The following is a 23,757-nucleotide window of genomic DNA, read 5'->3' on the forward strand; positions in this document are numbered from 1 at the left end:
AAAGAGCTGGGTACCATCTTCCCATAAAAGGAAATGAGTCTGTCACATCTTCATCCTCTCACTCACAGGGCTGGGACTTGCTAATCATGGTTAGGGAGGATGTCTTCACCGGCACACGTTGAAAACTCTAAGACTCCTAGTGCAGATCCAAGGGCTGTCAGCACAGGGCAGTGGCTGCAGGAGACAGGGAAGCCGAGTAGGATCTTAGAGGAGCTGGGAGCAGGCAGCTAGCTCCCTGTGCTCTCGCTTTGGCTGTCAGGTACAGCTAACATTGTGTTCCAGTGTCTTTGCATTGAGATAGAGTCTACCTTAATAACCCCCCCCCGGGGGGGTTGCTTCGAATTCATGGCTACCCTCCTGCCTCAACTTCCAGAGAAATGGGATTATAGTGTTTAGTCTAACTTGACATAAATTGTAGTCATCTGGGAAGAGGGTATCCCAACTGAGGGATTGCAGCCCACAGCTTGACCTGCAGACAAGTCTGATTGTTGTGGGAGAGCCCAGTCCACTATCGGTGGTGCTACCCCGGGGAAGATGATCCTGTGCTTATAAAAGAGAAAGAAAGATTAGTCCAGGACAGCCAAGGCTACACAGAGAAACCCTGTCTCAGAAAAAGAAAGGAAAAAAAAAAAAAAGGAAGGAAAGAGTCCTTAAAAACTGTTATAAAACTGGCGGTAGTGGTGCATACCTTTAATCCCAGCACTCGTGAGGCAGAGGCAGGCGGATCTCGTGAGGCAGAGGCCAGCCTGGTCTACAAAACGAGTCCAGGACAGCTAAGACTAACACAAAGAGACCCTGTCTCGAAAAAACAAAAAACAAAAAACAAGTCCCAGCAACGACATGGTGGTTCACAACCATCTATAATGTGGTCTGGTGCCCCTTCTGGCCTGCAGGTGTACGTGCAGGCAGAACACTATATATATATAATAATAAATACATTCTTTTTTTTTTTTAAAGGAAAGAAAGAAAGATAAGTAAGGAAAGAGAAACCAAGGGGCTGGAGAGATGGCTCAGTTAGTTAAGAGCATCAGCAGCTCTTTCAGAGGACCCAGCTTTGATTCCCAACACCAACATGGCGGTTCACAGCTGTCTGTAACTCCCGTTCTGGAGGATCTGGCCCTCTTATGGCCTCCAAGGACGTGCCACACCCTCAGTGCACAGGTATACATACAGGCACAACACATGTGTACCTAATATTAATAAATAATAATAATAAACAGTGGTGATGCATGCCTTTAATCCCAGCACTTGGGAGACAGAGGCAAGCCAATTGCTGTAAGTTCGAGGCCAGCCTGATCTACAAAGGGAGTCTAGGACAGTCAAGGCTACACAGAGAAACCCTGTCTCTGGAGGGGGGAAAAAGAGCACAGCTGCCGGGCATGGTGGCGCACGCCTTTAATCCCAGCACTCGGGAGGCAGAGGCATGTGGATCCCTGTGAGTTCGAGGCCAGCCTGGTCTACAAAGTGAGTCCAAGACAGCCAAGATAGCAGAGAGAAACCCTGTCTCAAAAAAATGAAAAAACAAAACAAACAAAAGAGCACAGCCCAGGATTTCTCATCAACTCTGTCCTAGAGAAAGAGCTAGGGGAGGGAGGGGCCAGGCTGGTGTTTCCCAGAGAGATGTAAGGATTCTAACACAGCTAGAGTCATTTCGTTCTTTATCTCAAGGGACAGATGGCATGGCCATGTGGCCTGATTTCTGGAAGAGAGAGGCAGTTAGAGGGCCTTTTCTTATTTAGTTTTCATGACAGGGTCTCTCTACTGCGTATCCCTGGCTGTCCTGAAACTCCCTACATAGCTGGGGCTGGCCTTGAACTCAGTCTAGAGCTGTGTCTCTCAACCTTCCTAATGTAGTGATCCTTTAATATGGTTCCTCATGTTGTGGTGATTCCCTCCCCCACAAATCACAAACTTATTTTGTTGTTACTTCATAATGGCGATTTAGCTATGGTTATGAACTGTAATGTAAGTACCCATGCAAATCTGGGATTAAAGGCATGCGCCACCATGCTCCCTGGCAAATCTAATAGTCTTAAATGACTTCTGAGAAGAGGGGTCGTGACCCCTGGATTGAGAACCACTGGGCCAAGGTGAGCAGCGGGCGGAGCGTTTGCACAGCAGTCCTGAGGTCCTGGGTTTGACCCTCCATAACTCCCACCCATATACACACATGTGCCCCGCCCCCTGCCCTGCCACATGACTTCAGACCAAGATAATGCAGCGCTCAGTGTTCGGAACACTGAAGATGAAAAAAGTACCAAGAATTTAACATGACTGATGATGAGTCAAAATGGCACCATATGTCCTAAGAGCAACGGTATAAACTAAGATATAACGGAGAAATCCCTACCGAGTGCATGATGTGGAGCTAAAGAGATGTGTCGATGGTTAAAACATGGCTGCTCTTCCAGAAGTCCTGGGCTCCATTCCCAGGCACCCTCTGAAATTCCAGTTCCAAGGGATCTGACACCTACTTCAGACCTCTGTGGGCACCAGGTACTCTACACAAGTATCTAGTCAAACATGCAGGCAAAACACTAGTACATATGAAAAATGAATAAGGTAATAAATAAATAAGAATTTAATAGGCTGAAGAGATGGATTAGTGGTTAAGAGCTCGTGCTGCTCTTTCAGAGGACCCAGATTCACCGGGCAGTGGGGGTGCATGCCTTTAACCCCAGCACACAAACAACAACAACAACAACAACAACAACAAAAAACCAGTACCCACATAGTGGCTCACAACCATCTGTAACTGTAGTTCAAAATCTTTCTTAACCTTACAATTGTCCTTTCGAAAACTGTTGTTTTGTGTGTGTGTGTGTTTTTGTTGTTTTGTTTGTTTGGTTGGTTTTTCAAGACAGCATTTCTCTGTGTAGCCTTGGCTGTCCTGGACTCGCTTTATAAACCAGGCTGGCCTCGAACTCACAGGGATCCACCTGCCTCTGCCTACTGAGTATGGGATTAAAGGTGTGCGCCACCACCGCCTAGCTGTTTTGTTTGTTTTTTGAGACAGAGTTTCTCTGTTTAACAACCCTGACTGTCCTGGACTCAATTTGTAGACCAGGCTGGCCTCAAAGACACAAAGATCCACCTGCCTCTGTCTCCCTGAGTGGTGAGATTAAAGGCATGTGTTGCCAAGCTGGACTCAAATTATTTTAAAGTTATTTTGGGGGCCAGTAGGGGTAGTTCATCTGTTAGGAGCCCCCGTTGATGGTGCGGAGGACCTGGGTTTGGTCCCCACCAATCCATCACTTGTCTGGGGGCCCAAAAGCACATCCAACTACAGCTTCAGGGAATCTCATGTCCACTTCCGGTTTCCATGGCGCCCACACAAATACACATATACCTACCGTGGTGTGGTGGCGCACACCCTTGATCTAAGCACCCAGGAAGCAGAGGCAAGTGGATCTCCATGAGTTTGAGGGCAGCCTGGTCTACAAAGTGAGTCCAGGACAGCTATAATTTCATAATAGAGACTATGAAATCTTGTCCATGGCAAATGCTGAACCAAACATAAATGGTCCCCCCCTCTTTTTTTTTTTTTTTTTTTTTTTTGGTTTTTCGAGACAGGGTTTCTCTGTGTAGCCCTGACTGTCCTGTACTTGCTTTGTAGACCAGGCTGGTCTCAAACTCACAGAGATCCACCTGCCTCTACCTCTTGAGTGCTGGGATTAAAGGCGTGTGCCACCAAGCCTGTCAAGTTCCCACTTTTTATTTTTATTTTTTTTATCTGCACTGCTGAGACTGAGTGGTGAGATGCCAGCATGTGGCTCTGGGAAGGCGGAAGAAGGCATAAACATCACGGAAGCCATGGGGTCTTTTGGATCCAGGAATTTCAAGACCAGCAAGAAGAGCACCGTTTCTGCCTGTGGATAACTCTAATCCTTCTGCCTTTAGGGCAGGCATCTCACCCACCAGGCCAATCCTTATGTAGCCCCAGGGAGCCCCCGCCCATCTGCTGGCAGAACCCTGTAATCCCTCACTGACTATAGATTCCCAATTTCCCTCCAAGTCCAGCTGCATTGCAGGCTTAAGTTTATGATTATGGATAAAAACTAAATAAGAAAAAGAAATAAGTAAACGAAATAAAAGAGGGAGAGGGAAAGAGAACCCACACGCCCAGCGGCTCCCAGGTGACGGTGACAGCTCTCAGGCTTAGGCCTTTGTCAAGCACTATTCCAAAACCTGCCCATGTACTGAGCTGCCTCCTATGAAACTGCTAGTGTGTGGCTGATATTGACCTGCAAAGAATGGCGATGTCACGTGGTACAGTTTTCACTTACGCCTTTAACACTTGAACAAACCTAAGAATGGAGAGCGTTAAAAGACAAAGATAAATCAAGAGTCCTTGCTTTCCTGGGCTCCTGCCCCACCCAGCCTGGTCCTAACCTTGCTTTCATACTGCCTGTCCCCAGGCTGGGATACCGAGCAGCAGGCAACAGAGGCTGAGGGACTCTTTGGTGACAAGACACCTTTGGTCACATGTGGTGGTATGAATCATCAATGCTGAGGACAAGACATGCTCTAATTCAGTTTAATCCCTAAGTGGGGACACTTTAGGTTCCTAACAGTTTATCCCCCCCCCAAACAAGAGCCCACAGAACGGCTTTGCCACGTCAACAAACCTCGGCCCACACCTCCTCACACTGGCCATAGAACGAGGACACACCGGTTCCACGTTTATTTTCAGAAAGTGATGAAAACAAAAGAAATATATCCAAACACCATTCTCTCTACAATAAATAGCCTCCCACTCCCAAAGAAATAAAAGAGAGAGAGAGAGAGAGAGAGAGAGAGAGAGAGAGAGAGAGAGAGAGAGAGAGAGAGAAAGGAGCATGTGCGCACACACTGGTTCAAAGTGACCTCGCTTGGTGAAACCCGAGCCCCGCCAATCCCTTCCTCTGTACCCACTCTCCTGTCTCCCCGCAGGTGGGCAAGGTGATTAGACCAACAGTTGAAAGTTGCTTAGCGAGGGGCGGGGAGGGGAGGTGGGGCGGGAAGAGAGCCGGTTTCCGGTCCTGGACCCTGACCCTGCCACACTTCCGGAAGCCATGATGTCCCTCTGGGTCTAAAACTTCCCGGAGCCCATTCTTCTCGGCGCCCCCCCCCCCCGCCCCCCTCACGGAACCATCGGTCAGAAGCAGCACTTGGCACGTGACTGTCATTCGGGCAGAGGAAGGGGCAGGGGATACTCCTGACACGACATTTCCTTGTGGGCCAGGAGACAAAGTGAACCCCAGGATCCTTCCAGCCTTTCTTCTCCCCCAACCCATCACACTGTACAGGGAAGGGATGGCGGGAGCTCGGGCTTCCTCGGCCCCCCCTCTCCCCCTCGCCCCGTGTCTGTCTTCTAAGTTAGTCGGCACCTTCCGATTCCGTGGCGTCTTCTCAGTTGGGAAAATAGTTATAAAACTGGCCTTCGGGTTCTTTATCAAAAGGGGAGGAGCTGTCTCCACTGAGAGGATAGGGGGACATCCGCCTCCTCTTAGACTCTCCTTCACCTAGTCCTGAGTCGCTGGGCTCCGGCTGCCGGAGGGAGGTGACCTCAGTCCACAACGACGACGACGACGACGATGACTGGGATCCCTGTTCCTCTGGCCCTCTCCCGTCTGAGGATCCCAGGCCAGGGTCCACGGGCAGAGTTCGCATGGGGCGGAACCAGCCAGCTGGGCTCATCTTAGGAGGATACTGAGGTGCCACAGGCCAACCAGCTCCGGGCGCCAGGACTTCTTGGCCGCGGTAGTAGGGCACGGTGGGCCCGGGGGCAGAGGGCAGGAACGTGGGCTTGACGCTCACTGCTCGGAGCTCAGCTTCGTAACTGTGTTCCCGAGGTGTCCCCAGCCAGTAAGGCTGTGAGACCATATCCTTGGGCTGGGCAGGAAGGTCGGGGTAGAAACGGCTAGGAACTGGATACTGGTTGGATAGAAGAGGGGAGTAGGGGTCCCCCGCAAGCAGTTGACAGTTGGGTCCAGGTGGGGAGGGAACGCTGGTGTCCACCGACGCGTACATGCTACAAAAGGGAAAGTAAATAGAAACAGTAAAAAGGGAAACCAAGTCATAAGCCTGTCTCTTCCCTTCTCTGTTCCTCCTTCCCTGGCCTGCATTCCCTGCAGACCCCCACCCCACCCCACCCCCCGCCCCAAAGCAGAGACAGGACATGCTGAGCACTGATCTACAGTCCCCAGTCTCAGGGGGACCCCAGGGGATTTGAGTCCAATGCACTTACGACTCAAAGTTCTCCCGGAATCCTTTGGCAAAGGGGTTGTTGTCAATTTTCAGCTGAGTGATCTGGAGAGGGGAAACCGAGTTGCCTGAGCCTGAGGTTCAGGGACTTCTCCTTAGCTCCCCCACCCCCACCCCACAAAAAGACTTTGTGCCTGCCCCTCAGCAGATGCCTGTCCCCAGAGGCCCTTGTCACCCCACGCCCCTCACCTCAGCATTCTGGTAAGCAGTCACTGCAATGAACTGGGTCTCTTGGAAAGTGAAGACGTGAGTGTTAGAAGCGTTGCAGGCGGCCTCTGGCTCTCCGTCAGTCACCTCCACGATGTGTAGCCGGGGCTGGTACTTATGGAGAGACTGCAGGACAATCATCTAGAGAGGCAGCCAGGTAGTGACAGGGTCATGGGAGGAACTCCTGACCCCATGGCGGCCTCATATCTGGATCCCCCCACCCACCCACCCCCCAATAACTCCCAGCCCTGCAGTGAGAATGCTTGAGTACATCTTCTGTCTTCATCCACCCCTACCTACCAGCTTCTCTCTGGGGCACCTATTCTAACCTCTTGTCGCTTTGCTGACCCTACACGTCCTTGAGACCATGAGGTTGTATACGCATGAGCACACGTGTGCCTCTATGGGCTCGTGTGTGTGCCGGGATAAATGAACGACCTCGGGCACCATCCACCTTTTTGGAGCCAGGCTCTTGGTACTCACCAGGTAGGCTGGCCAGCCTGGGGATCCACCCGTCTCTGCCTCTTCAATGCTAAAATGGCTGGTTCATGGCAGTGCAGCCAGCTTTTCTTTTCTTTTTTAAACATGGGTTCTAGGGCCGGGCCTGGTGGCGCACGCCTTTAATCCCAGCGCTTGGGAGGCAGAGGCAGGTGGATCGCTGTGAGTTCGAGGCCAACCTAGACTCTAAAGTGAGGCCAGGACAGTCAAGGCTACACAGAGAGACCCCGTCTCAAAAAAAAAAAACAGAACAAACAAACAAACAAAAAACCCCATGGGGTCTAGGGATGAGACTTGGGTCTTGGTCTTTGCAAGGCAAATGCTTTACCCACTGAATTGTCTCCCTGGCTCAGGGTTCTCACAGGATTGGGCTGTGGAGACAGCTCAGCATGTGTTGCCAACCCTGGCAACCAGAGCTTGACCCCTGGGATCCATGCGGTGGAATAAGAGAACCAACTCCAGCAAGTTGTCCTCTGACTTCCACAAAACACACCACGGCACACTCAACGCTCACAATAAGACACACAAGTGAATGTAAAAAAAACAAAGCAGAAGCAAGCCCACGGATGCTCAATACGAAGACACTTTGCATCCACTCCCTGGGACACTAGGACCCATCAAGGCTGGGTTTGGCCTGTGCTGACCTGAGAGCAAGCCCTGCCAGAGATCCAGTGCCATCCCATCTCCTTGTCTTACCAAGGTGGGTAGGAAAGAGCCAGAATTCAGAGAGGAAGGAAGGGGGCTGGGTCGTGGAGTAGCTCCATGTGGGGCGTGCTTGCCTAGCTAGCATGCACCAAGCCCTGGGGCCACATCCAGAACCACGCTAAACCAGGCGTGGTGGTGCATGCCTGTAGTCTCAGCGCTCGGGATCAGAGGGATCAAAGTTCAAGGTCATCCTTGGCTATTTAGGGAGGAGAGGAAAGGAGGGCAGGACAGGGCAGGGGAGGGGAGGGAAGGGAAGACAGCATTGGTCTTAGGAAGTGTGAGAGGAGGGGTCTTCGATGCAGGGCAGATGGGGCTGACAGTCCTACCTGGGTCACATTGTTGGAAGCCCCCTTGTTGTTGGTGAGCTTTAGTTTCCCAAATGAAACTTCCTGACGCATCCAGTGGGCTCCGGTGTTGGGGGAGTCTGGGTGGACGTATAAGCGGTTCCCTGTGGACAGTTAGCCTTATTGCTAAGTATTGAACAGACCCCTGGAGATGTGGGATTTTTTTTTTTTGTCCTGTTCTCAGAGGAATGTGAGAAAGATGCAGGGGAGGGGACAGGCAGGCTGAGCAGGAGCAAGGGAGGGGAGAGGCGGAGCTAAACCGAATCAGAGAAGAGGTGACAAGCCAAAGGAAGGGCGACGATATAAGGGCAAAGGCTTGACTAATCCACCAGGGGGCGCCCAGTCTTGGTTTAAAAAAAAAAAAAGCACGCCCACTACTCCCGCGGGGCGGGGGGTCTTACCTGGCATGCTGCCTTCTGCCTTTCCACACTGCACCCACTTGCCACTCTGGTACCGCCAGTGGTGCTGGTCCACCAAGACCACATCCACAAACATCCTGTAATGGCTAGTAGGCTCCAGCCCGGCCACAGTGAACGAGAGGAACGGGAACATTCGCCTGCGAAGAAAAGAGAGGGCCCCCGGGGTCCATCGGCCCAAGCTCAGGGCAGTCACCAGTGCGCATGCGCGCGCTGCAGCCAGCCCTCCACCTGTTCACAAGAGCCAACTGGCAAATGTGCCACAAGTGAGGTTGTTAAGTATAGATGTAACGGAAAATTAATTCGTAGGGCTGGAGAAATGGCTCTGCGGCTAAGAGCACATACTCCCAGAGGGTCTGAGTTCAATTCCCAGCACCTACATCAGGCAGCTGACCACAGCATGTAATTCCAACTCCAAGGTGATCCAACGCCTCTGGCCTCCACAGCGGCCCCGCCCCTCCCTCCCCCCCACCCCCGCACGCGCACACATTATTAAAAAATAAATCTTTTTTCTTAAATTGAATTGTGACCAGGCAGTGGTGGTGCACACCTTTAATCCCAGCACTTGAGAGGCAGAGGTGGGAAGATATCTGAGTTCGAGGCCAGCCTGGTAGACAGAAGTGAGTTTCAGGATAATTAGGGCTACACAGAGAAACCCTGTCTTGAAAAACAAAACACAAACAATCAAACTGTACAAATTCGACAGTTTATACATTCTACTAAAAGCTGAGCACACACCACTAAGAGTGTCTTTTCGGTGTTTTACTATGTTGTCTTGTGGCCTGAGCTTGAGGCCACAATCTGCTGTACGAAATAGCAGAGGAGCGGGCAATGGCTGCCGATCATCCCCCTCCGACTCTGCGTTCAACCCCATCTTGTTGGCGAGGTGGGCGGGAATCAGCGACGCTACAAATCAGTGCCTGTCTTTATTTTTTTTTTAAAGATTTATTTATTTATTATTTACACAGTACTCTGCCTGCATACCATAAGAGGGCCCAGATCGCATTATAGACGGTTGTGAGCCACCACGTGGTTGCTGGGAATTGAACTCAGGACCTTTGGAAGAACAGACAGCGCTTTTAACCTCTGAGCCATCATCTCTCCAGTCCCAGTGCTTGCCTTTTTGTGGTGCCGATGGTTAAACCTAAAACTTCACGCATATGCATACTGTGCAAGCACTCTGCCACCGAGCTACATCCCAGTCTGTAGACTTGTGAAATTGTTTTACTCTCAAAAGATCAGTTGTCGGATATTTATCTGGAAACCACTGACGAACATTAGCGTGCTCCCTGCGTGGGCCAGAAGCACCAGCCAGCACCCCAAAGATAGTTCCGGAAGGTGGCTGTGCCTCGGTTCCACTTCTCCACGGGTGACTCGCCCTCTGCAATGCATCCCTGCCCCCACGGTGTTCACACACAGCCTCCCCGTCCCACACAAACATCTATAGTATGGCCCGCCCCAAGCCTGGGCCTTCGGACACCCTAGGTTTAGTCTCATTGATCTTATGCTTAGTCCTGCGTCCCGGGAAAAGCAGAAGTTGGCGGGTCAGAGTCTGCATCGTCTGCCATCGTTCTAAAGTGAAAGAGCCTGGGAAGGAAGCCCTCTCTTGCAATGGCCTCCCCACCACTTCCACCATCGCTGCCCCGTCGTCGCGATAGTACAACCACCATGTCCACTATCACAACCACCATCGCTCTCACCGCTATCTCCACCATCACTTTGACACTGTCATTACCATGACAACCTCCAGCATTGCCTCAGTCACCTCCACAGTCTTTATCACTGCCATTACCCCTCCATGATTACCAGCACTGTCTCTCCACCCATCAGCTCTGTTATTTCTACTATGAACACATTCACCACCTCCACCATCGCTACAGCCACCACCTCCACCATCGCTACAGCCACCACCTCCACCATCGCTACAGCCACCACCTCCACCACCGCTACAGCCACCACCTCCACCATCACTACAGCCACCACCTCCACCACCGCTACAGCCACCACCTCCACCATCGCTACAGCCACCACCTCCACCATCACTACAGCCACCACCTCCACCATCGCTACAGCCACCACCTCCACCACCGCTACAGCCACCACCTCCACCACCGCTACAGCCACCACCTCCACCATCGCTACAGCCACCACCTCCACCATCGCTACAGCCACCACCTCCACCATCGCTACAGCCACCACCTCCACCATCACAACAGCCACAACCTCCACCATCACTACAGCCACCTCCTCCACCATCGCTACAGCCACCACCTCCACCATCGCTACAGCCACAACCTCCACCATCACTACAGCCACCACCTCCACCATCGCAACAGCCACAACCTCCACCATCACTACAGCCACCTCCTCCACCATCGCTACAGCCACCACCTCCACCATCGCTACAGCCACCACCTCCACCACCGCTACAGCCACCACCTCCACCATCACTACAGCCACCACCTCCACCATCGCTACAGCCACAACCTCCACCATCACTACAGCCACCTCCTCCACCATCGCTACAGCCACCACCTCCACCATCGCTACAGCCACCACCTCCACCACCGCTACAGCCACCACCTCCACCATCACAACAGCCACAACCTCCACCATCGCTACAGCCACCACCTCCACCACCGCTACAGCCACCACCTCCACCACCGCTACAGCCACCACCTCCACCACCGCTACAGCCACCACCTCCACCACCGCTACAGCCGTGACCTCTTCAATCGTATTACTATAGCCACTGATTCCACCATACCTCCTATTTCTCAAACCACCACCTCCATCCAAGCCACCCCCGACCCTCACTCCAGCAATGCTTCCACCACAGCCATCCTCACTGCAGCCACCGCCTCCACCATCGCAATAGCCACCACCTCCGCTCTCTCCGTCACAGTCCCAGTCACCGCCTCACATCTGCCATCACAACAGTCACTGCTTCCATTACCGCCATCACTACCATTGCCCTCCCGTCATCGCAGCCTTCCTATCTGCAACCACTACCAGCGCCATCTCCTCCATCCACTCTCGCCACAACCTCGTCATCCCAACCACCACTACCAGCCGCCTCAGAGTCATCTCCAGTTTCACTAGCTGAGCTGTCCTCATGCCCCAGCAGGGAGAGTGGGGCTGTCAGAACAGCATCGTCAAACACTCATTGGATGTCCCTTTCACTCCCACCCGCCTCCCGCCTCCCAAGGGACCATACAGATTAGGAAAGCATTGGTCTCTTAATGAAGAAGCCTATAGACTCGACAAGCCTCAAGCTCACAATGTAGCTAAGGATGACTTTGAACTTCCGGTTTTCCCGCCTCAGCTTCCAAAGTGCTGGGATTGCAGGTGTGCACAACTATGCTCAGTCTGTTTAGTGCTAGGGATCCACCCAAGACTTAGTGAATTCTACAAACTCAGCCGCATCCTTAGTCCAAAGGCTAAGTATTGAAAAACTGAGGTGGGAGCCGGGCGGTGGTGGCGCACGCCTTTAATCCCAGCACTTGGGAGGCAGAGGCAGGTGGATCGCTGTGAGTTCGAGGCCAGCCTTTGTCAACAAAGTGAGTCTAGGACAGCCAAAGCTACACAGAGAAACCCTGTCTCGAAAAACTAAAAAAAAAAGAAAGAAAGAAAGAAAGAAAAACTGAGGTGGGGAGAATATTTTCAATTCATTTCTCTCACCAACTCATTGTAAGCCACTCAGATCATAGTTTCTGAACTGGAGAATGGCTCAGTAGTTAAGACCACTTCCTGCCCTCCTGGAGGATCCAGGCTTAGTTCCCAACACCACATCAGGCAGCTCACAAGTGTTTGCAACTCCAATTTCAAGGAATTCAACAGCCCCTGGCTTACACAGGAACCTGCACACATATGATGCCCATAAATTCATGGAAGTACACATACACATAGGTCAAAATAAATGTTAAAAATATGGAACTGAAGCTGGGCGGTAGTGGTGCATGCTTTTAATCCCAGCACTTAGGAGGCAGAGGCAGGCAGATCCCTGTGAGTTCGAGGCCAGCCTGGTCTACAAAGTGAGTCCAGGATAGTCAAGGCTATACAGAGAAACCTCGTCTCGTAAAACCAAAAACAAACAAACAAACAAACAAAAACCAAGGGACTAGGTGTGGTGGTGGTGCATGTTATTATTATTATTTATTATTATTATTATTATTATTATTATTATTATTATTATTATTATCTGTTGTTGTTGTTATTTGTCTGTTTGTTTTTTCAAGAGTTTGTTGTAATTCTAGCTGTCCTGGAACTTGCCCAGGCTGGCCTCAAACTCAGAGATCTGCCTGCCTCTTCCTCCTGAACAGTGGGATTAAAGGTGTGTACCACCAGCCAGGCGGATCTCTGTGAGTTCAAGGCCAGCCTGGTCTACAAAATGAGTCCAGGACAGCCAAAGCAACACAAAGAAACCCTGTCTCAAAAAGCCAAAAACCGCAAGAAAGTGTGTGTGCCACCGTTGTCCAGCTTTGTCATATTATTTTGAAGTAGGGTTTCGCTATGTGGCTCCGGCTGTCTTGGAACTTGCTATGTGGACCACGCTGGCCTCAGACCCACAGAGATCCATCTGCTAAGCCTGGTGACACTTGTCTTTAATCCCAGCACTCAGGAAAAGACAAGTGGATCTTTGTGAGTCAGAGGCCAGCCTGGTCCACATATGGAGTTCTAGGACAGCCAGAGTGACATAACAGAGAGACTCTGTCTTAAAAAGGGTAAGGTAGCTGGAGAGATGGCTCATGGGTTAAGAGCACTGGCTGCTCTTCCAGACAACCTGAGTTTGATTCTCAGCACCCACACGAAGGCCCACAAACACCACAAAGACCAGTTCCAGAGCCGGGGGGTGGTGGTGGCGCACGCCTTTAATCCCAGTACTCGGGAGGCAGAGGCAGGCGGATCGCTGTGAGTTCAAGGCCAGCCTGGTCTACAAAGCTAGTCCAGGACAGGCAAGGCTACACAGAGAAACCCTGCCTCGAAAAACAAAAACAAAAACAAAACAAAACAAAACAAAAGACCAGTTCCAGGGCATCCAGCACTCTCTCTTGGCCTCAGCAGGCATTAGGCACTCATGTGGTGCACGTGCATGCATACAAACATAACATCCATACACATTAAAAAAACAAACAAAAAACCCAACTAACGAAAAACAGGTTCTTATAGAGTGGCCAGTCCCATTCACACTTTCTATTCTAAAGCATAGAAGGCAAGACCTTTCTGGGTAGTACTGAGTACCTTGTATCACTCAGTACCAAGCACCCAGGGCCTTGTGTTATGTTAGACAAGTGCTCTTCGGCTAAGCCGTATCACCAGCCTTTGAATACGTTTATTGGTCCTCTACTTAATGCACTAAGCAGTTCGGCAAGCCTGTCCTTCGAGACAGAAAATGTCCCTTGAAGCTTTACACTCGAAGACACTGAGGTTTATGGAGAGATGTTGATGACAGCCCCTGCTGTGGTCTTTGCCTCACTGTCCTGCTTTTATACTGATACTGGGTGACAAGAAACATAGGAAAGTTCAGTGTGGTGGCGCACGCCTTTAATCCCAGCACTTGGGAGGCAGAGGCAGGCGGCTCTCTGTGAGTTCAAGGCCAGCTTGGTCTACAAAGCAAGTCCAGGACAGCCAAAGCTACACAGAGAAACCCTGTCTCGAAAACCAAAAAGAGCTGGGTGTGTGGTGGTGCATGTCTTTAATCCCAGCACTGGGGAGGCAGAGGCAGGCCTTTGTGAGTTCAAGGCCAGCCTGACCTACAGAGTGAGTCCAGGACAGCCAGAACTGCAAGAGAAATCTTGTCTCGGAAGAAAAAAAGAAAAAAAAAAAAAAGGCAGGAGAGAGAGAGAGAAGATGATTCCTGAGGAAAGACTTGCCAGGTTGACCAATTGCCTTTACACACATGCGCACACTTGTACATGCACACGCAGACACACACACACACAAACACATACAGGGCTAAAATTACCAGCAGCTAGAATCCCAAAATAACTCCCTGATTTACATATCTCTTTGCTGGAATAAAGCAGTAGTGGAGATGAACCTGGTACATTTGACCTCCTTAAGCCACTCACCAGGCCACCTTCAGGGACAGATTCACAATCCTGTCACTCCCTGCTGCCCCCAGGCCTAACTCATCTAGGGATGATTTTCACAGGGTTGTGGGACACAGCTGGGAACGAAGTGAGTTCCAGGCCAATCAAGGCTACACAGTGAGACCTTGTCTCTAAAACAAACCAAGGACTAGTTTCAGATGTCAACTAACTTTCTGCAGGGCCAGCTGGCGGTACCGTCCCTGGAGCAGGAAAAGAACAGCTAGACTTTTTTTGCTGTAACCACTGTCATGCGACTTTGTGATTCCTAGTCCGCTCCTAGGTCCAAGCTTGGGAGGAGGAGAAAGAGGGCTCTTGAAACATATGGGATTTCGTTTGTTGGTTTTGTTTTGTTTTGATTTTTGAGACAGGGTTTCTCTGTGTAACACAGACCTGGCTGTCCTGGACTAGTTTTGTAGACCAGGCTGGCCTTGAACTCACAGAGATCTGCCAGCCTCTGCCTCACAAGTGACCATGCCCAGCCGAAACAAGTGGGGTTTTGTTGTCGTTGTTGTTTGTTTTTTTAAAGATTTATTTATTTGTTATTTACACAGGCTGGAAGAGGGCACCAGATCTCATTATAGATGGTTATGAGCTCCAGCCCAAAACAAGTGTTTTCTTGGGTTTTTGTTTTGTTTTTTAAGATATGAATACTAGCAAGGTAACTCAGTATAAGAATGCTTGCATAGGGCTGGAGAGATGGCTCAGAGGTTAAGAGCACTGCCTGCTCTTCCAAAGGTCAGGAGTTCAATTCCCAGCAACCACATGGTATCTCACAATCATAATGAGATCTGGTGCCCTCTTCTGGCACACAAGTACTACACACAGACAGAATGTTGTATACATAATAAATAAATAAATCTTTTAAAAAATGCTTGCATAGCATCCACGAGGCCCCACTAACAACAGAAATCCAGGTGGCTCAGCAGTTAAAAGCACTCTTCCTTACAGAGGGCCTGGGTTCAATTCCCAGCACCCACATGGTGGCTCACAACTATCAATAACTCCAATTTCAACATCTTCCTCTGACCTCTGAGGGTACCAGACATGCACATGGTGCACAGACATGCATCCATGTGAGTGACACACTCATGCACATAAATACAATAACTCTTAAAAGGTTGGTGGGATGTAATGGCTCACACCTATGATCGAAGCACTTCAGAGCCCGAGGCAAAAAGTGTGCTACAAATTCAAGGGTGATTGGGACAGAAGAGACTCCAGGCTAGCTACAGAGTGAGCCTCTGTCTCAAAAAAAAGAAAATCCCACACGCCTTTAATCCCAGCTCTCTGGAGGCAGAGGCAGGCGAATCTCTGTGAGTTCAAGGCCGGCCTGGGCTACAAAGTGAGTCTAGGATAGCCAAGGCTACACAGAGAAACCCTGTCTTAAAAAAACAAAAATTAAAAAAAAATTTTTTAAAAGGGAGACTTTCTACTCTTACATAGGTCCTTGATTCCTATATAAGCTCCTAGCCACCTAGAATTCCAGTTCTAGGCGCTCTGACCTCCAACCTCCACAGACCCCTTCATACACATAACATATACATACATACGTTCACACACATGTACCCATAAAAAAATTAATAAATATTTAGCCAGGCGTGGTGGCGCATGCCTTTAATCCCAGCACACAGGGAGGCAGAGGCAGGTAATTCTCTGTGAGTTCGAGGCCAGCCTGGTCTACAAAGAGAGTCCAGGACAGCCAAGGCTACACACAGAGAAACCCTGTCTTGAAAAACTCAAATAAATAAATAAATAAATTTAAAAATAAAACAACAAGTAAAAAAATTAATGAAAAACTGTGAGAGTTGGGCAGACGGAAAGAAGGAAGCCACGGCAGCGGCTGCAGCGCCACCTCGCGTGAAGTGGGAGGCGCTCTCGCCACCCTGTCTTCATATAACCAAATGCGGTCGCAAACTGAGCTACTCAACAAGCAGCTCTCCCCAGTTATCTTAATTATAATAATCAACCAATCACAGCCAGAAAAGTGGGGATTACCAGCAATTAGTACCCACCCACACACCCACGAGACCCGCCTCTCTTCCCTGCTGTTATTTGTACTTAGCAGCCCATGCACAACACACACTGCTCACAGGGACACTGGCACGGCCTGTGTGCAGCATCCCCAGGTTGCTCCGGCTCCAGAAACACATAAATGGAGACCCCAGAGACTTCTTCCTTGTTTTTTTTGTTTTGTTTCAAGTATTTACATTTAGCAGAGAGGCAGTGGCACACGCTTTTAATCCCAGTACTCGGGAGGCAGAGGCAAGTGGATCTCTGAGTTCAAGGCCAGCCTGGTTGACAGAGTGAGTTCCAGGACAGCCAAAGCTACACAGAGAAACCCTGTCTTGAAATCACCTCCTGGTTCCCCTCCCCCGGCAAAAAAAAAAAAAAAAAAAAACAGCAACAACAACAAAAACAAACAAACAAACAAACCAAGGGGGAGAGGGCGGGAATCAAGTTTTTTTTTAAATCTTACTTTTTTTTTTTTGTACGTATGTGTATGTCTGTGTGGTGGGGTAACCCAGCCCACATAGGCTTGTGGAGGGATCTGAGCTCAGCGCCTCAGGATTAGCAGAAAGCACCTTTACCTCTGAGCTATCTCTCAGGCCCACCACAAACTCTTCTTACTCTCAATTTCCCTATCTGAGCCCCACTTGAACCACCCCATCAGGCGTCACCCAACCTGCTCTCCACCTAGTCAAAAGCCTCACTAACACTGATCCATACTAGTGGGTGGGTCCCGGGTGGGTGGGTGGAAGAGGAAGGCCCAGGGACAGACTGAGTCAGCCCAGGATGAACGGCGGAGGGGCTGTGGGGAGGTCTGGGATGGAAGAATTTTTCAAAAAGAAAGAAGGCCGTGGGTGATGCGGTGGTGACTTGCAGGTCATTGGAACCCACAGAGGGACAGGCTGGCCTACCAAAGAAGGGGGACCGAGGGGACTTGCTCTGAGCTCAAAACTCTACAGCAAAAGGAAACAGCCCAGGACCTCACAATCACAGGAGCTCAAGAGGAGAAGATGCAGAGGCCATAGGGCGTGGCAGGGCTGAATCAATCTTGGTGTATCCTGTCTCCTTTCCAGGATGGGGCCCCTCCCCTTGGGATCTGACCCAAAGAAAGGCATCAAAGGAAATGATGAAGAACCACTGCCCCCATCCAACAGGGACCCTCTGTCATGCAATGTGGCCTTAGGAAGGATTGCAAACGTGAGGATCGACAGACAGACAGACAGACAGACAGACACACACACACACACACACACACACACACAGAGACACACACACACACGATGCAAGCACACTCTTTTTGTTTTGTTTAGTTTTTTTGTTTTTCAAGACAGGGTTCTCTGTGTAGCCTTGGCTGTCCTGGACTCACCTTGTAGACCAGGCTGGTCTCGAACTCACAGAGAACCACCTGCCTTTGCCTCCCTAGTGCTGAGATTAAAAGCGTGTGCCACCACCACCCAGCTGCAAGCTCACTCTTATGAAACACTCAGAAGGCCATTTTGGAATTTCATTTTCAGGTTTGCTAATCGTATCTTTTTGGGGGGAGGGGGCTCAAGACAGGGTTTCTCTGTGTAGCCTTGGGTGTCCTGGACTCCCATTGTAGACCAGGCTGGCATTGGACACATAGAGATCTGCCTGCCTCTGTCTCCCAGAGTGCTGGGATTACAGGCCTGTGCTACCTCAACCTGCTGCTAATCGTGTTTATTATTATTACTATTTATTTATTTGTTCATGTGTGTGCACATGCACAAGTATGCACACGTCAGTGTAGAAGTCAGAGGATGGCCTGAGATGTCATTCCTCACGCTCTATCTATCTATCTATCTGGCTCTACAAAGGGTCTTTCATTCACTGGCCTAGAGTTCTCTGGTTAATCCAGGCTCATCATCAAGCCCAGGGATTACATATATCACTATACCTGGCTAATTGGCCACTTTTCTTCTTCCATTTTTTTTGGTTTGTTTATATATTTGTTTGCTTTGGGAGACAGGGTTTTTCTGTGTGGCCCTGGCTGTCCTGGAACTCACTATTTAGACCCAGCCTCAAACTCACAGAGATCCGCCTGCCTGCTTCTGCCTCCTGAGTGTCAAGATTAAAGACATGTATCGCTGTGCCCGACTTAATTATCTGTTTTTAACGTGGCTTCTGGGGCTTAAACTCAGGTCCTCATGTTTGCAAAGCAAACACTTCACTGACTGGGCCATCTCTCTCGCCAACCCAGTTTTGGGGTTTTTCTCGGGCGCAGGGGGTGGGGGGGGGGTGGGGATTCTTTCCCTTTTTTTTCATTTTGCGGATGGCGGAGGTGGTAGGCAGTACTCATGTGCCATCGCGCATGTTTGGAAGTCAGAGGGCAACCTGTGGGAGTCAGTTTCCCCTTACACCGCACAGGTCCTGACAGGCAAACTCAGGTCAGGTGCGGCAGCCCATGTCTTTATCCTTTGAGCCATTCTGCCAGGCTATTACTTTTTTTTTTTTTCCAGTTCCACTTTCAAGGCAAGCATGGCTCCAGTGCACACTCGAACTCCTAGCATTGAGGAGGCTAAAGTAGGTAGATTGAGACTTCCTGGCCAGCCTGGGCTACATGAAGTAAGACCTCGTCTCACCTAACCCCCCCCAAAAAAAATACCCCTCAAAAATTCGTTTTCAGAGGAACATAAAGATTCAAAGCAAGGCCGGGCGTGGTGGTGCACGCCTTTAATCCCAGCACTCGGGAGGCAGAGGCAGGTGGATCTCTGTGAGTTCGAGGCCAGCCTGGTCTACAAGGTGAGTCCAGGACAGCCACAGCTACACAGAGAAACCCTGTCTCGAAAACCACACATACAACACACAAGATTCAAAGCAGGAAGATCATCACCAACTGCAAGCCAGTTTTGATTGCATGGCAAGATCCTATCTCAAAATAACCACAACATAGTGAATGCCTTTAATGGCAGCACTCAGAAGGCAGGGGCAAGCAGACCTCTGTGATTTCCAGGCCAGCTGAGCCTGTAGAGCAAGACCCTGACTTAAAAACAAAGCAAAAACCAAATAAAATAGCCACACACACGCACGCGGGGGCGCGCGCGCACACACACACACACACACACACACAAAGACCAGACTAATACTGAAAAAATTTGAAGCCAGGCCTGCTATCGTTTTATTATTAATGAATTAATTTGTTGTTGTTGTTGTTGTTGTTATTTTCCAGACAAGGTTCCTGTGTGTAACATCTTTGTTACACAGGCTGTCCTAGAACTCACTTTGTAGGCCAGGCTGGCCTCAGATTCACAAAGTTCTGCCTGCCTCCTCTGCCTCTTGAGTCCTGGGATTAAATGCACCACCGCGCCTGATCTTTTACTTTTATATAGTGGGATTTGTCGAAATAAAAAGTTGGTTAAGAGTATACCACAGAGTGGGGCGTGGTGGCGCCTTTAATCCCAGCAGAGGCAGAAGCAGAGGCAGGAGGATCTCTGTGAGTTCGAGGCCAGCCTGGTCTACAAAGTGAGTCCAGGACAGCCAAGGCTACACAGAGAAACAAACAAACAAACAAACAAGAATGTACCGCAGTAGCAGGCCGTGTCTGTATCTGCATAGCACACACAGGGTCCTGGGTTCAGTTCTTAGCTTTGAAAAGAAAAGTAAACTGATTTTGGTTCTGCATGGTGGCACACACTTATAATCCTAGCACTGGGGAGGCAGAGGCGGGAAGATCTACAGTTTGAAAGGAAGCCTTTGCTACGTAGCAAAAAAAAAGAAAAGAAAAAAAGAAAAGGGGGGGGGGGACCTCACTATGTACGTAACACAGGCTAGTTTCCAATTACAGAGACCACAGAGGCGCATTACCACAGCTGGTTTGAAAAATGTGTCTAGCGTACCTTAGGCCCTGGGTCCCAATCCCAGCACTAAAAAGAGAGAGAGAGAGAGAGAGAGAGAGAGAGAGAGAGAGAGAGAGAAAGGGAAAGGCGTAGATCCAAAGAAGGGGGACAAGTGAAAAGTATGCAGTAGGAAGGAACAGGCAGGAGAAGAGGCCATTGGAGTCAAGTCAGTGATACAGTTAGAGTGTGTCCCTCCAAATGCCTTCCCCCCCCCCTCCCGGACAGCCCACAGACAGACAGGCCCCAACCCAGCTCAGCTTCAGTCACTGAAGTTATGGTGGATGCTCTGTCCAGCCCACCCCTCCAGACTGGAGGAGCTGAGACCTGACAGTGCAAAGGAGAAGGCCTGGCCAGGCACCCCGCCCCCCGGCATGAGAAGCCCTCCTGTTCCCCCCTCCCCCCCCCCCTCGACGACACACCGCAAAGCACAGAGCTAGACTATGAGCCGCTGGCTACCCCCGCACCTCAGTGTTCATGCCTGCCCCGCCTAACTCACTGTGAAATAATGGAAGTGAAAGCATGCATGCGGGGTGCACCATGCGAGGCCTTCAGACAGTGTGGGTGGCTGTTTTTACCGGTGGCGTGGCGACCAGAGAAAGGAGAGCCAATGGTACCATGTGAGTCCTGGTCCCGGCCCTGCAGGTGTGACCTCAGATGAGTCCCTTACTGACGCTGGGCCTGTTCAGACACTCTAGGACTAGAAACTTGGCCAGTGCCTGAGACACCCAGAGAGGGCTTGGGGGAGCAGAGGGGAACCCTCAGAAGTCTTTGGAGATAAAGGGTAGGTCAAAAAAACCAAACTCATGGCTTATTCTGGGTTCATGCCAGTGAGGGAGAAGAGGTCAGCAGCTGGAAACCAGCTGTAGTTGGCAGCCACCCCCCACCCCCCCACCCCCCACCCCACCCCCCACCCCCCACCCCACCCCCCACCCCACCCCCGCACGCCTCATCGTCTGAAGGGAATATATTCGAGGAACCCCACCCTTGCAATCTCTTGACTCTCCCTCCTGACATCCCATATCCTAACTCACTAATGGCAAAGCCCTGGCTGGTCCCCCATGAGACAGGTAGCTGCCTCTTCCTATAAGACACAAGAGGGTCGGTCCACTGGGGGGCTGTGTACTAGATGACCCCTCACAAACTGCAAGTTTCTCTTTCTTTCTTCAGCAAAGAGACTCCAGCCCGGAAGCAGCAAGGCTGAGCCACAAACCGTACAACTAATGCAACAGCTTCAGGGGACCCCCCTCTCTCAGGCTGGACTGGTGAACATCCGGGTAAGGAAGTGGCCATGTTCTTAGGGAGCAGCCTCAAAGGGCACATTACAAGACTGGACACCAGCTGCGACTGGTCTTGAGTTTGGTGATGTTCAGGCCCTGGGCGTTTGTGCTCTGCAAATCTCTCTGTGTCTGTGTCTGTGTCTGTGTCTGTGTCTGTGTCTGTGTCTGTGTCTGTGTCTGTGTCTGTGCCTGTATCTGTCTCTCTCTGTCTGTCTCTGTCTGTCTGTCTCTCTCTCTCTGTCTGTGTGTCTCTCTCTTTCTCTGTCTCTCTCTGTGTCTCTCTCTCTCTCCAGACATATGATCTCAAAGTAAGACCGGAAAAGAAACTTGGCAACCGCTTCTCCATGTCACCAAATCCCAGTCTGCACCCCCCCCCCCCAACATCAGGGGCAAAGGAACAGGAACACTGAGATGCCAGAAGTTTCTGCTCCCAACGCTTCAGTTTCCCATACACAGGGACTGAGAGGCGTCCAGCTCCTGTCAGGTCCAATATATGCTCCCCATGCCCACCGAGACCCCAAACTGAGGCAAGGAGCAAGTCTGAGGTTCCGGCCAACTCTTGGTGAAACGAGAGTCACCCTCTCCTCTGCACCAAAGTAAACTTCTAATTGCGCGCACACCATCATCTCTGTCCTTTTTCGTGCTCTCTGACTGTTGGTGTGATTACCCTCAGAACCCGCGGCTCCCCGGAGCGTTCGGCTTCCCGGTCTTCTAAAACTGAAGCTCAGGCTGAGAACACGAAGACTCAGCAACGTGCAGCTTCAGAATTTGAATTTTTTTTTTTTTAAGAGAAAAGTCCTTGTTCTGGCGGGCCACTGGGGCCAGACTCCCTCCGGCTCCGCCCTGCGAGCTCGCCCGCCGCGCTCGGCGCACGCCACACTCACCTTCCTTGCTTAGTGATGATCATCTCTGTCTGATGCTGGTTGAACTTGGACCACAACAGGTGGTTGCTGAGTGCGACTCTCAGCTTCCCGGACACCTCCAGCCCCGCGGGCAAAGCGTAGTCCTCGCGTGGCCCTGGGTAAAGCCCGGCACGCGGGTCCGGAGCCGCGTAGCCATCCCCGGGAGGGTAGCTCTCCGCACCCGCGGGCGGCGGGAAGGGCTCGCCCGGCCCGGGGAAGCCGGCCGCTTGGGCCCGGGGCGGGTAGGCGTAAGCGCCGAGGAAGCGGCCCGGCGCAGCAGGCACCAGGGCGCCCCCAGAGTAGGGCGTCCCCAGGTTGCCACCTGCGCGGCGATCGGTGGGATCCTGTGCGCCAGGCTCGGGATAGAAGAAGCGATGCTGCTGGTCCGCTCCGGGCCCCCTGCCCTCGTCACTCGGCATCGGCTCGGTGCCGGTCAGCATGTCTCCGCAGCCCGGCTCCACGATGCCCATCCGCGGCGGGCTGGGCGCCTTCCCGCAGCCGCCGAGGAGACCCGAGGGTCTTGGAGGCAGGGGCGACGGGGGCGGGGTCCAGAGAGAAGTGGAATTCCACCCGAGCCGGGGCTGGGACGCCTGGCTACTGAGCGCGCGTTGGGTAGGCGCGCAGCTGCTCTGGGGCTTTCTCTCCAGCGGGCTGCTGTCACTAGCGGCGCGGCGGCCTTTACTGTGGCTTTATGAAGCTCCTTGGGCCCCCTCACCCCGCTACCTCGGCCCCGCCTCGCCTCGCCCCGCCCCCTCGTGGCTAATACAGTGCTAACTTGCTTTTGGTGAGAACTGAAGCCCCCTCCCCCCAAAGCGAGGACCAGTAAGTATCTGTGCGGCCCCGAATCTGGAAGAATCAACCTGCCACCTAAAACTCTAGCGGGTTTCTCTCCCCAGGAAATCCGCCCATCATGGAAGGCACAGCAAAGGTCCTTTCCCCAAATGGGACCATATGAGCATTCTCACGCCTCTGACAGGCTCGGGAGCTACATACATAATCAACAGATATTTGTTGCTGCCTCCTGTACGCCCAGACTTTATGGCTTTGCAAGAAGTGTTTGCTTGCCTTCTGTTGACCAAAGCCCCCAGGGTGGGGGGGTTAGGAGGTGAGGAAGGGGATGATGTTTGTCTCTCTAGCCCAGGAGCGGACTTGTAAGCTGTTGGGTAACAAGCTCCTAGAAGGATTGCACCCAAAACAGCCCACCTTGGG

At 51.3% G+C, this 23,757-nt stretch overlaps 2 protein-coding genes across 9 annotated transcripts; both read right to left on the reverse strand.

Moving 5' to 3' along the window:
* Window positions 1-4,647: 4,647 nt before the first annotated feature.
* On the reverse strand, window positions 4,648-23,199 carry TBX21 (T-box transcription factor 21). Its single transcript, XM_084748742.1, has 6 exons — window positions 22,531-23,199; window positions 8,402-8,556; window positions 7,983-8,104; window positions 6,436-6,594; window positions 6,230-6,291; window positions 4,648-6,013 (listed from the first exon to the last, which is right to left on the reverse strand). The coding sequence occupies exons 1-6, from the start codon at window positions 23,016-23,018 to the stop codon at window positions 5,392-5,394; spliced, it is 1,608 nt and encodes a 535-aa protein (XP_084604868.1). The 5' UTR covers window positions 23,019-23,199; the 3' UTR covers window positions 4,648-5,391.
* Window positions 9,417-11,426, reverse strand: LOC311578977 (uncharacterized protein). 8 transcript variants are annotated; one of them, XM_084749112.1, is made up of 3 exons: window positions 10,808-11,426; window positions 10,688-10,711; window positions 9,908-10,639 (listed from the first exon to the last, which is right to left on the reverse strand). In XM_084749112.1, exons 1-3 carry the CDS (start codon window positions 11,030-11,032, stop codon window positions 10,205-10,207), a joined length of 684 nt encoding a protein of 227 aa, XP_084605238.1. In that variant the 5' UTR covers window positions 11,033-11,426; the 3' UTR covers window positions 9,908-10,204. The 8 variants fall into 8 exon arrangements, with proteins under 8 accessions (XP_084605231.1, XP_084605238.1, XP_084605236.1 ...); XM_084749105.1 differs by adding an exon at window positions 9,417-9,789 and having other exon boundaries at window positions 10,135-11,426; XM_084749110.1 differs by having other exon boundaries at window positions 9,908-10,975; window positions 11,120-11,426.
* Window positions 23,200-23,757: the final 558 nt, after the last annotated feature.

The sequence above is a fragment of the Acomys minous genome, assembly GCF_964271855.1.
Source record: "Acomys minous genome assembly, chromosome: 12".
NCBI lineage: Eukaryota > Metazoa > Chordata > Mammalia > Rodentia > Muridae > Acomys > Acomys minous.